Raw genomic sequence first — 13,065 nt, forward strand, 5'->3', positions numbered from 1 at the left:
TCCTATCAACAGTGAAAAGCAAATTGGGAAAGTCCATGCATGAGAGTAAATTTAATATTTAAAAGAAGAATGACTAAAAGCAAAAAACCAAAACCTGATCAAAGTATAAAATGCAGTATTCACTTCAGCTATTTACAGTAAAAAATAGGTTAAAAAGTATTTTCCTGTTCTTAAATCTTATGTGCTTCTTCTACCAAATACTTCATTTTAGAAAAGTACAGAGGTTTAATATAATGAATATCAATGTAGTCACTACCTAATTTTATCAGATTCAAATGTTATAGAATAAATACAGAGAAACAAAAACTTAGACCATGGTACTAATAAGTTGAACCCACTGAACCCTTTCTTATCTTATTGTCCCTTCCTGTCCCTGGAAAGAATTCCAATCTAAATGTGATGTTCTTATTCTCAAGCTAGTGTTCACAGTACCATTGCTTATGTATCTACTAGAAGTATACAGCACTAAAAGACTTTAAATTCTATACAAATTATATTATTTTAGATGCAGCTTCTTACCACATTGCCTTTTCCCTTTAACATTATGTTTTGTGAGGTTTATTCATATGTTAAATACAGCCATAATCCACTTTTTATCTTTTCCGTTTTTATGACAATACTACTATCAATCTACTTAAGAAAGCCACCACTACTACCAATGTGCTACAAACAACAATCTTTCCCTGCACACACAGGCATGCATTCATGTGAACAAAGACACTGCTGGGACTTTTGTCAATAGTGTTTTTTTCTTTTGTTTTGTTCTTCTTGGGCACACAGTAAGACTTATCCATTTTTACAGATGGATAGAGTTCTGGAATATTGAGTAGAAGTGATGCATGAAATTCCAAAAAAGAACTTTTCAAACCACTGAGACTGTTCCTCCTTGCTCCCCTTGCTGTTAACCCCAGAGGCCACTGTGTTTCACTTGACATCACAGTTGGATGGAAGAAGCCATTCAACTCAAATCCACTTTTATTTCGAGCAAAATTCTGTTGTGGTAAGCTACTCCAGAGTTTTGGGATTTGTAGTTTTGTTTTGTTTCTGCAGTGCAGCCTAGCCTTAGCACATATACAAATTTCATTCATATTTAAATTGATTAGCCTACCGGGTAGGCAGGCTGTTTTATACTGATTTATAGTGTCATCTGCACTTAAAATTGTCAGTTCTTGTCAGTGTTGTCAATCCAATAGTGTAAATGTACCTAATTGGTGAAGACAGGAATTATACCATGTCTGTTAGTATTCAAGCTACCTCTTTGTATCATTTACTCTTTCTGTCATTTTTATAACTGGTCTGCAAAAATAGTCACATACTCTAATCATGTGTCCCTGAGTTCAAGAAAGTAGGGACAAAACTGAAGGCTTTGCTGTAGGCCTAGAATTGGATCCGGGGTCAAATTATAGAAAGGTAGGGAAATAACTGAATTTCCTCAAAACCAAAGAGAAGATGGAGTTGAAAAAATTACCTTTGGAATAAAGTATACAGAGACCAAAGGGAATGAATTAGAATGACTTTCAAAGGGACAATAATGTCTCAAGAAGACAGATAAAGGGAGAAGTGGCAACACATGAAAAGTTAATGTTCAGAGGCAAAACTAACTCAAAATAAAAAGAAATTTAATCCCAGATACAGTATAGCACAACTGTAACAATAACATAGGAAGCAAACTGCTGAGCAATAGAGAATACAGACATCAAAAAAAGGAAGTAGAGATTTTCACAGCAGTAACAATGAAAAGCAAAGGATAGTAAAACAGTTTTGCTTCTTAAAGTCAGGAAAACACACCAGTAATTGAGAAGTGTATACTGATCTGCTTTTAAGATTGAGTGAAAAACAATTTATAGCTTCAACAATACAGATGGTGGTTCAAAGCTCTCCAGTTCCAGCTTAGTCAGCAGCAGACTGGGTATACCACATGTGGATCAGAGCTGTCTACCTCCTGAATGGTCTGTGCACTGATCTCACTGACCTACTGTGAAAAGTACTCAGTGAGAAATAACTGAGCTTTTCGACACTCCTCAGACAAATCAGCATGGTTTTGAACTGTGGTTTTAACACCCTGCCATCTGCTTAATGACCTGAATATCCATCTATTCTGGGAAATCTTGTAAATACTCCACTTGTGACCCCTTTCTTCACACTGGACACAGGGTCTCACTCTGCAGCCCTGGCTGGCCTGCACTCTCTTTCTAGACCAGGCTGGTCTTGAATTCACAGGAATCTGTCTGCCTTGGCCTCCTGAATTTGAATGATAGAATTAAATACATAAAAAGGTAAACAAACCATAAATAAATTTATTTAAAAATCATTTCTTGCTAAAATCTTGCCATTTACTAGAGACAAAGCAATCTGTACACTAAAAAGATATACTTGATTATGTAAATAACTAAATCTTTTGTTTTTTCAAGACAGTTTCTCTGTGTAGCTTTAGAGCCTATGCTGGAACTTGATCTGTAGATCAGGCTGGCCTCGAACTCCCAAGTGCTGGGATTATAGGCGTGTGCCACCACAGCCATACGTAACTGAATGTTTTGATGCAAGATGTAGAGCAGCTTCAGTTTCCTACAAAGTTGACCAATATTTTGATTTTATACACATAAGTGCTGAGAACATCACTTTGCAAACACGTTACAGATAAAATGGCAGAAGTATGCTTAAGGTATTTTCAGAAATTGTCTATTCTGTCCTAAACCCAAACTAAACTTCACTTAACTCAAACAAGCATGTCAAACAGTAATTCTGAAAAATCAAATATTCTAAAATGAAACAATAAACTAAATTGGAAAAATAAACTAAATTGATTCACATATGCTGAGAAATGATGGTAGAAAAATATTAAAGATTTTTATTTCCTATAATTAAGCTATTGTATTTTTTAAGAGCTGGAAACTTTATATGTGTAGTAAAAACATTGTAACTCACAACAACAGATAACTGTCTCAAATCTGAACATATGTTTCACATAGCATGAGAAGTTATTTTGTTATGTATACCATTACATTAAGTGGTAACATCTTCAACAGAAAAAGTGTTCATATGCAAATATAATTACACATTCATCCACTTCCTTAATTATCCTAAATTCAAAGTTTCTCTAAATTCAAAAGTTAAAGGAATTTAAAACATAAATACCTTTTCATGTTTCTTTAGAAAATTGGTTTTCTTGATTTTCCCATGATGCTGAAATTAAGGAAAATAATATTTTAGAATAAGAACCTTCAACTAGAAAAGGCAATTTGTTGAAAAGATAGAATACACAGTGCTAATTATATACACTTATGTGTATGTATGTATGTGTATATATATATATTTAATTGTATTATGTTATTACTTATTATTTTACTTATTATGATATCCTTTAGGATAGAGTTAGACTAGACTAGATGCAGGATTACTTTTGCACATAAAAGTTATAAAATACAATAGACAATAGTGTTAATTCTTAAAAGAATTTGTTACATTGATTTTCACTGTACATATTCACTGCTATAAAAACAGAACTTCTGAAGATAAACAAATGTATATATATTCATCACTTAAAGAAGGATGTTAATTCATATGCTATACAATGACTGAGAACATTAGAGCACTGAAGACTCAGTAGTTGGGATAGGAGTTGTCCTTGCTCCCCAAGACCAGTAACAGAAGAGAAAACCAAAAAAATAAAACCTAATTACTAAATATTTTCCATCCAGAGAATAAAGCAGTGTTACATGAGGGCTGGAGTTCAGACCACCAAAACTTAAAGAAATTCTAGAAGGGTGTGGTAGCCTGCTTGTAATTCTAGCCTTGGAAAGAGACAGGGAGGCCCAGAGTAAGTCATCTAAGCAAACTAACCAGACTGGTGAGCTTAGGGCTTGAAGAGACCTGAGATGACTTCTAGCATCAAACTCCACACACATGTACACACATATGCATGCTTCCATTGCCCACACATGTGCACACAAACATGAAAATACTCATGCACACATGAAAGTGGAAGATAAAAAGAATGTTCTAGGAAATGGAGAGGTTTTAGACTATAAGCTTATATATACTTGAGTTCTTGTGATCTGTAAAGTACCTACTTTTTCTCAAAGTTCAGACTGGGTGTGTAGACCATTCACAAACAGCCTTAACTGTACTTAGCAATTTCAGTCTAATCTGTGACCTGCAGAAGTTGACAGAGAAACTTCAGAGCAGTCATTCCTTGGTATACAAGAGGACTAAGTACCACTCAGACAATACCAAAATATTCAAGTACCTCATGGAAAAATTAGTATTCTAGTTGTATAATATACTCTGCTCTTTGAATCATCTGTAGCTTACCTAATATAATTTAAATGCTCTAAAAATAGGTGATATAATATTTATAAAATGATGACCAGAAAAATGTCTTTACATGCAATATTTTTGAAGCTCATATGTCTGAGATTTTAATTAAAAAAAAAAAGTATGTTACTATTACCTTAAGGAAGAACCTCCTGTCAGTTCGTGCTGGGTTATAAGAGGCAAGGTATGCAGCAATAAGAATAAACTTAGAGTAATATGGAAGTTCCACGTGGGTGTATGCTGAGAGACCTACATAAGGAAACATCCATGACAACAGTGTTAAGTATACTTTCCAGCTTCCCTTTACACCACCACAGCTGTGCTTGGCTACTGCCGCTGACCCCAGGGCCGAAGCACTGAGCATTACTGATGGCAGACTTTTCCCGAGTAAAGGGGTAAACCCTTTTGTTTATTCCCCTTAACATTATTTTCTCCATTAAAATTCCCTGAAGGCCTTATATGACCACAAAATAGGAAGTTTACATCTACTATGATTCCTGTATCTCCATCACATATACTAAGTAAAAGTTGTATCATAGAACTGGATTATTTAGGTGAAAATACTAAAGGAAATAGTAATTGATTTTTGACATGGTAGAATCCAATCATGATAGAATCTAAGAAAAGACAAAACTGGTATTCAACTGAAGGAAAATCATTAATGAAAATATCTAGCTTGGAATTTCCACATGCCTGGTCTCTGATCTCTGCTGCCAGTCCTCTACTGGAGTTCCGGGCCCCTCTCAGAGATCCACCTATCTCTGCGGGACCACTCTGAGATCCTGCCAGCAGGATCCTTGACCCCCATCGCAAGGCCTCTGCTAAAAAGGCCTCAGCTGGAGAGTGCCAGGTCCCAGCTAAATCTGCCTATCAGTGCAGAAACATCCTGAGTATCAGCCCAGCCTTTGTCCCCATCGCCAGGCCTTGGCTAGAGGCCTTGGCTAGAGTATTCTACTGGAGCCTGATTGCTGACCCCCATCGCAGGGCCCCTGCCTGTGGAGAGACCTCCAAGAGAGATTGGCCAGTCAGAGATACAGATACCGAACTTCTGGGAAGTACCACTGGGGAAGTACCATAGAGAGAGGAAGAGACCCCACCAACACCTTCTGGAAGAAGCTACCCGAAGACTGCAATACAAGAAAACACCGAACAACAGAAAGACAAGCATGACACCACCACAATCCAGGAAATCTACCCCAACTAGAACGGAACACAACAAAGCAGATGAATCAGATGGGAATGACTTAAAAATTATCATCATAAAAATGTTAGAGGCTCTCAAAGAAGATGTGAGAAAATCCCTTAAAGAAATGGAACAACAAACAAACAAAAAAGAGGAAGAAATGAACAAATTTATTAAGGAAAGTAAAGAGTACAGAAAGTCAAGAAAAAAAAAATTAAGCAGGTGAAAGAAATGGTTCAAGACTTGAAAACTGAAATAGAGAAAATAAAGGCAACACAAACCGAAGGAATACTGGAAATAGAAAAACTGGGCAAAAATTCGGGAACTACAGACACAAGCATAACCAACAAATTCAAGAGATGGAAGAGAGAATCTCAGGCACAGAAGATAAACTAGAAGAAATAGATTCATCGACCAAAGAAAATCATACATCCAACAAATCCATGACACAAAACATCCAGGAAATGTGGGACACCATGTAAAGGCCAAACCTAAGAATAATAGGCATAGAGGAAGGTGAGGAAGCCCAGCTCAAAGGTGCTGAAACATATTCAACAAAATCATCGAGGAAAACTTTCCCAATCTGAAGAAGGACATGCCCATGAAAGTATAAGAAGCATAATGAAAACCAAATAGGCTGGACCAAAGAAAAAAGACCCCTCAACATATAATAATCAAAATAACTAGCATACAGAATACAGAAAGAATATTAAGAGCAGCGAAGGAAAAAGGACAGGTAACATATAAAGGCAGACCTATCAAAATTACACCTGACTTCTCCATGGAAACCCTCAAGGCCAGAAGGTCCTGAATAGATGTTCTACAAGTATTAAGAGAACACGGATGCCAGCCCAGGCTACTAACCCAGCAAAACTCTCAATCATGATAAACATCTTGGAGAGATCAGGAAGAACAGAAAAATACCTAAACAGAGTAAGAGCAATACAGGAAACCAACAGCCAACATCAAACTGAACGGAGAGAAGCTTAAGCCAATTACTCTAAAATCATGAACAACAAAAGGCTGACCTCTCTCTCCATATCTCTTAAATATTGTACTTCAAGTTCTAGCTAAAGCAATAAGACAACAAAAGGAGATCAAGTCGATACAAATTGGAAAGGAAGAAGTCAAACTGTCTCTATTTGCAGGTGATATGATAGTTTACATAAGCGACCCAATAAACTCTACCAGGGAACTCCTACAGCTGATAAACACCTTCAGCAAACTAGCAGGATACAAGATAAACTAAAAACAATTAGTAGCCCTACTATATTCAGACGACAAAGAGACAGAGAAAGAAATCAGAGAAACATCATCCTTTACAATAGTCACAAGCAACATAAAGTATCTTGGGATAACGCTTACCAAACAAATAAAAGACTTATATAGTAAGAACTTTGTGGCTCTAAAGAAAGAAATTAAAGAAGACACCAGAAAATGGAAAGACCTCCCATGCTCTTGGATAGGTAGGATAAACAGTAAAAATGGCAATCTTGCCAAAAGCAATCCACAGATTCAATGCAATCCCCATTAAAATCCCACCACAATTCTTCACTGGCCTTGAAAGGATAATAATCAACTTTATATGAAAAAACCAAAGACCCAGGATACCCAAAACAACCTTGTACAATAAAAGGACTTCAGGAGGCATCACCATTCCTGACTTTAAGCTCTACTACAGAGCTATAGTTCTGAAAACAGCCTGGTGTTGGCACAAAAACAGACAGGTAGACCAATGGAATCGAATCAAAAATCCTGATATAAACCCACACAGCTATGAACACCTGATTTTCGACAAAACAGATAAAAGAATACAATGGCTTGAGGAAAGCATCTTCTGTTGTCATGCACAAAACTCAAGTCCAAATGGTTCAAAGACCTCAACATCAATCCAGCCACATTGAACCGCTTAGAAGAAAACGTAGGAGGTACCCTCGAACAAATTTGTATAGGAGACTGCTTCCTGAACATAACTCCAGCCAGGAACACAGTCATTGAGATAAACAATTAATAAATGGGACCTCCTCAAACTTAGAAGCTTCTGTAAGGCAAAGGACACAGTGAACAAGACCAAACGGCAGCCCACAGACTGGGAAAAGATTTTCACCAATCCTATATCTGACAAATGGCTCATCTCCAAAATAAACAAAGAACTAAAGGAACTAGTCAACAAAACAACAAATAACCATATTTAAAAAATGGGGTACAGAACTGAAGAAAGAATTCTCAAAAGAAGAAATCAAAAAGGCTGAAAGTGCTCAACATCCTTAGCCTTCAGGGAAATGCAAATCTTACTCTTGCCAGAATAGTTAAAATTAGGAACACAAATGACAACTTATGTTGGAAAGGATATGGAGAAAGGGGAACACTCCTCCACTGCTGGTGGGAGTGCAAACTCGTACAGTCACTTTGGAGATCAGTATGGCGGTTCCTCAGGAAAATGGGAATTAGTTTACCACAGGACCCGGCAATCCCCCTCTTAGGCATATACCCAAATGATCCACATCCATGCAACAAAGACATCTGCTCAACTATGTTCACTGCAGCATTATTTGTAGTAGCAAGAACCTGGAAGCAATCTTGATGCCCCTCAACTGAATAATGGATAAAGAAGATGTGGCACATCTACACAATGGAATACTACTCTGCAGAGAAAAAGAATGGAATCTTGAAATTCACAGGCAAGTGGATGGCACTTGAAGAAACCATTCTGAATGAGGTAACCCAGTCAGAAAAAGAGGAACATGGTATGTACTCACTCATATATGGATTTTTGATCTAGAGCAAATGATCACCAACCTATAATTCACACCACCAGAGGAACTAGGATACAACGGGTATTCTACAAGATACATATAAAGTCCCTCACAGAAGGGGGAAGGGGCAATTCCCACAGAGCACATAGTAAGTATGGAGGCAGTGAATGGAGAGAGAAGTAGGAGAAAGAAAGGGGGAGGAGAGGAAAGCACATGCGAGTAGGAAAATGGAGTCAGGGTAGCAATAGAAGATAGGGGGGAAGAGAGAGAGAGAGAGAGAGAGAGAGAGAGAGAGAGAGAGAGAGAGAATGAAAATAAAAGAGGGAGGTATGATTGGTTTGAAGAGAAATGTGAACCTACAGAAAGGTCTGGAGACCTACAAGACTGCCGCCAACTAACAATTTGAGCAACCTTGGGAAGGCTACCATAAATGCCCTTCCTAGATAGTGAGATCAATAACTAATTTATCCACCATTATGGAGCTCTCATACTTCTGTTGGAAACAGAAGCAAACACCCATACCTAAACACTGAGTCTACCTACAATCCAGATGCAGAGGGAGAGGACAAGACCAGGGTGCAGAAACATATAGAGACAGCTGACCCGAACAAGGAGGAGTTAATGGGCCCCCAGACTGATAGCTGGGAATCCAGCATGAGACTGACTCAGGCCCCCTTGAATATGGGTCTCAGCTAGAAGGACTGAGCCATCTAAGGGACCTCAGACAGTGGAACCAGGATGTATCCCTGGTGCACAAAAGGACCTTGTGGACACATCCCCCATGGAGAGATACCGCCTTAACCTAGAGACAGGAGGGAAGTCCTAGTCCTTACTTCAAATGACTTGACACATTTACATGACCCCACCTGGATGTCATCCCCCTACATATGGAATTGGGGTGCGGGGATGGGAGGGGAGGGTGGTCAGGGTGCATGTGAAAGGGCAGAGAGGGTAGAAGGGAGGGAAGGAGGGAAGGAGGGAAGGAGGGAGGGAGTGGGGAACTGGGATGGACATGTAAAAGAAAAAATAAATAAAAAAGAAAAGAAAATATCCAGCTTTAAAAGTAAATCCTTTTTCAAACTCCATTTGCTAACTTAAGACTCTTTATCACTTACCACTGTTTTTATAATAGTTTATACAGTGCCCTGGTAATTCTCAGTATTGTATTTAATACCTTTTAGCTGTCCTGGGTCTGTGTCATCTTTCTGTAACTTTTCCCACTGCGAACTAAAATAAAATAGAAGAGCAAAAATAGGTTGAAAATATAAGTAATCAATATCCTTTAGTATAAAGAGCCCTATAGAACATATTTTCATTTAAGTTAGAAAATAGAAAAGTAAAATTTACACACCCGTGTACATGATTTTACCTGTACAAAAACATTTGAAATATATGAACAGTGTAACATACTGCTCAAATATTTATTTTTTTTAACTATCTTTTTAATTCTGATCACAATTAATAAAACTCACAGCAATTCTAGTCACTGTACTGCATATAACTGTACATTAATTCTAACCTGTAATCAACTGATGTGTGAATGATCAGGTCAGAACACTGAGACCCACAGAATAAGTCCTTTAAGAACACACAAATACAAAACTAATATAAATGAATCCATAGTTTTCAAAAGAGAGAGGGAAGAAAAATCAGAAACCATACAGGTGGTTAGGAACAGATTAGAAGGATGAAGAAAGGTGTTTTAGCACACTTTCAGCTTTTTATGTATTTGTCTCTCACCTCTTACCTACAGGGCAATACATTCTTTCCCACTCCACTTCTCTAGCTTATTTTTTTTTTTTGGGGGGGGGGTGGGATGTTCACTAGGTAGTAGCCTGAAATTTACTATAGACCAGGCTGTCCTTAAACTCACAGAAATCTGGTTGCCTCTGCCACCTTAGTGCTGAAATTCAAAGCATTGGCCACCATGCTTGGTCCTCTTACTACTGTTTGAAGTTCTATCTCCAGCTTATCCAGCAAACAATATATGCTGGCACACTGTCTACATCATTTAGAGACAATGTTTACAATCAGTCTTTTAGCTAGAATTTCCCTGTCATCACTATCATGTCAAAACGGTCACTAGCAGATTCCTCAGATATGCCTTGTGAATAGTGTTTTTTTGTTTAATTTGCCTAAACTGTTTTCTACAGCTTTGGTACATGATTGACAGGTTGAAAAAAGAAATATCTGGCTTCACTTCTCTTTGACTTTCTTGAAAATGTTGATCAATTTGCAGGTTTTCCTTAACTTTCTTTTGTAAGTGACTTTTTGCTTAGAAGCCTGGAGGTGCTTTTATTTGTAGTCTAAACTGTTTGCAAGTCTCAATAGAAGACTTAATAATGCTTGTTTCAAAGCTGCTAACAAGTAATTATGCTGCCTCTGTGTGGGGGGGGGGGGGGAAAGGGCCTTAGCAGATGTGGCCAAATCAGATCCTGAGACAGAAAGTTTCTCTTATTCTAGTAGTCCCAGTGAAATCAACAAGGCCCTTCCAGGAGATGAGGTCAGGGAGAAGAAACAGTGTTTGGCTGCAGACTTAGAGATACAGTAAAGAGCCACAGTCTGATGAAACAGCAACTACCAGAAGCTGCAAGAGTGCATCCTCTAAGACAATTCATTGCTTTAATCTCTGTATCTGTGGTGATTTATTAGAATGCAACATTCTAGCCGAGTCTAAGAAGGGAACTTCCAATAACTGGGATTGTGAACACTTCTGGTGCATGAAAGCAGGTGTTCTATTTCCAACATGTTTTATTTACTGTAGTGTTGAACCTTATACAACCCATTGTTTCCTGTCTCCATGAGGTCCAATTATAGCTACTGCTGAATCTTCTCTTTTTATATACTTATGTAAAGAAGGAAAGGTGAACTGTGTCCTGTAGTTTAACTGAAGAACAGCTGTGATATGAAATTAAATAGTTTACAAATCTGAAGCATTCTAGAGCTTAGATTATGGATTAGGGAGCTTAATAAACAAATTATATACAAATATTCAAAAATAAAACAAAACTAAAAACCTGATGTCTGTAATGCACTTTGGATAAGTAATATCTAACATGCTAAACACATAATTACCTTGATATCTCCCTGAGATAAACAGTCTGCATTGCTTTCTTCAGGTGAGGTTCAATATTTCTCCACAGTTTTCGAGTATCACGTTCACCTGCTACTCCCAGGAAATTTCAATAATTAAATTTTGTATAATATAATGAATCTAATCTAATATGAAATATTAATAATTTTAATTAGTTACCTTCTCCTTTAACTACAGGTTCACAATATTTGGGAAAATTAAGCACTGCCTATGAATTTAAAAAAAGAGAAGACAAAGCAGGAAAAAGATTATAGTTAAGAATTTTTCACATGTTTTATTACAAATTAAGAAATTTTATTTAAAATCAATATTTAAGTACAGGGTAATTCTAGCTTGCTACTTCAATAAAGCAACAAAAATATCAATAATCGTAGTACAACAGCATACATAATACTGGTTAAATCCTACTTAATACATTAGGCTCATATAAATGATAAGGCATAATTTGTACTCTAAACCATAATGATGTTTAATAAAAAGATCAAGGCCAGACAATTAACTGCTATTTTCCAGCATGTGAACACCATCATAAATTAAGCATCACCTAATTAAGGATGACTCAAAGTGTTTGTACTGGCATACTAAATCAATCTGGGGATAAGACCCAAAATCTATTACATGTTTTAAAAATCTCTTCAGGAATTCTATGCATTAAGAAGTGTGAGGAAAACTAACTAATCCCAACTACTTAATATTTTCCACACTAGAAGCCTACAGATTCACTACAGAGTAATAGAAATTCAAACTCACTAGTACCTTAGGCTGCAGCTAGTTTCCAAGAAAAACAAAATTCTAAGGCTAATAAAACCCACTACTATTCCAAAACCAAGCAAAAACCATTTTGGATTGGTTTTGACATTAAACATTTTCTCCATAATTGCAGATCTCCTCATCTATCCCCATGCCAGTTTTTACTAGTTTCATTAAAAACAAAAAAAAAAAAAACAAAACAGGAAAAGTAACGACCACAGGTGTAACTTTAAGAACTAATAACGTGCTCCATGAACATTCATGTTCACACTAGTAAGAGAAGCATAGCATCAGTATGCACAACTATCACAGCTCCCTGTTGACCCACTGACCCTTGAAAGGTGCACTTTTACTACACCATCGGTAGCAATTATTTCCCATAGTTCCAAAGAAAAGATTTGCATTACCTTAGGTGATAAAACAATCGATTATGAATACTGACAAGAACGTAAAGGTAGGGCTGGCAAGTTAAGGCACTTTTCTAACTCTTCCTCAGTGAGATTTCTTTTGGGGCTGGCGTGGCGGCGGAACAAGAGCGGGACAAGACCAGGAGGCGGCAGGCGGAAAACCGAACTCCTTACAGATGGCGCCCACGTGGCTAGTAAGAACTTCCACTTAAAATTTAACAAAAGCTTAAAAAAGGGTTGTAGAAACAAAAGAACAGAAATAAGCAAGGTTTCTTGGTAACAGCATTTTTCTCGGTTGGACTCTGACTTGCTAGAGACAAGCAGATATTCGCGCGGCTCCTTTAAGGGAAGGTTCCTGACTCAGCATAAACAGCAAAAAACCGCACAGCTTTTAAATAACTCTGCTAACAGTTTATTGGTGTGTATGAGAGATGGCAATGGCAGTGACCACATCTCCAAGCCGGCAGCATGCTTTCTGGGTGGCAGCGCAGACCAAGGCGGTGAGCACAGCTTTCCATGCTGGCGGTAAAAGTACCCGCCACCATCTTTGGTAAACCGTGG

The 13,065-nt window shown here is 37.5% G+C and overlaps 1 protein-coding gene across 2 annotated transcripts in view; it reads right to left on the reverse strand.

Annotated features, from left to right (window-relative positions):
• The window catches only part of Orc5 (origin recognition complex subunit 5), a 72,811-nt gene that overhangs the window by 38,937 nt on the left and 20,809 nt on the right, over positions 1-13,065 (reverse strand). For both annotated transcript variants that reach the window (XM_051174813.1, XM_051174814.1), the window contains exons 7-11: positions 11,507-11,555; positions 11,329-11,419; positions 9,428-9,480; positions 4,451-4,563; positions 3,136-3,183 (exon numbers count right to left, since the gene is read on the reverse strand). In XM_051174813.1, the coding sequence (XP_051030770.1) occupies positions 3,136-3,183; positions 4,451-4,563; positions 9,428-9,480; positions 11,329-11,419; positions 11,507-11,555 (354 nt within the window). The remainder of the gene's footprint in view (positions 1-3,135; positions 3,184-4,450; positions 4,564-9,427; positions 9,481-11,328; positions 11,420-11,506; positions 11,556-13,065) is intronic.

The sequence above is a fragment of the Phodopus roborovskii genome, unplaced genomic scaffold, assembly GCF_943737965.1.
Source record: "Phodopus roborovskii unplaced genomic scaffold, PHOROB, whole genome shotgun sequence".
Lineage (NCBI taxonomy): Eukaryota > Metazoa > Chordata > Mammalia > Rodentia > Cricetidae > Phodopus > Phodopus roborovskii.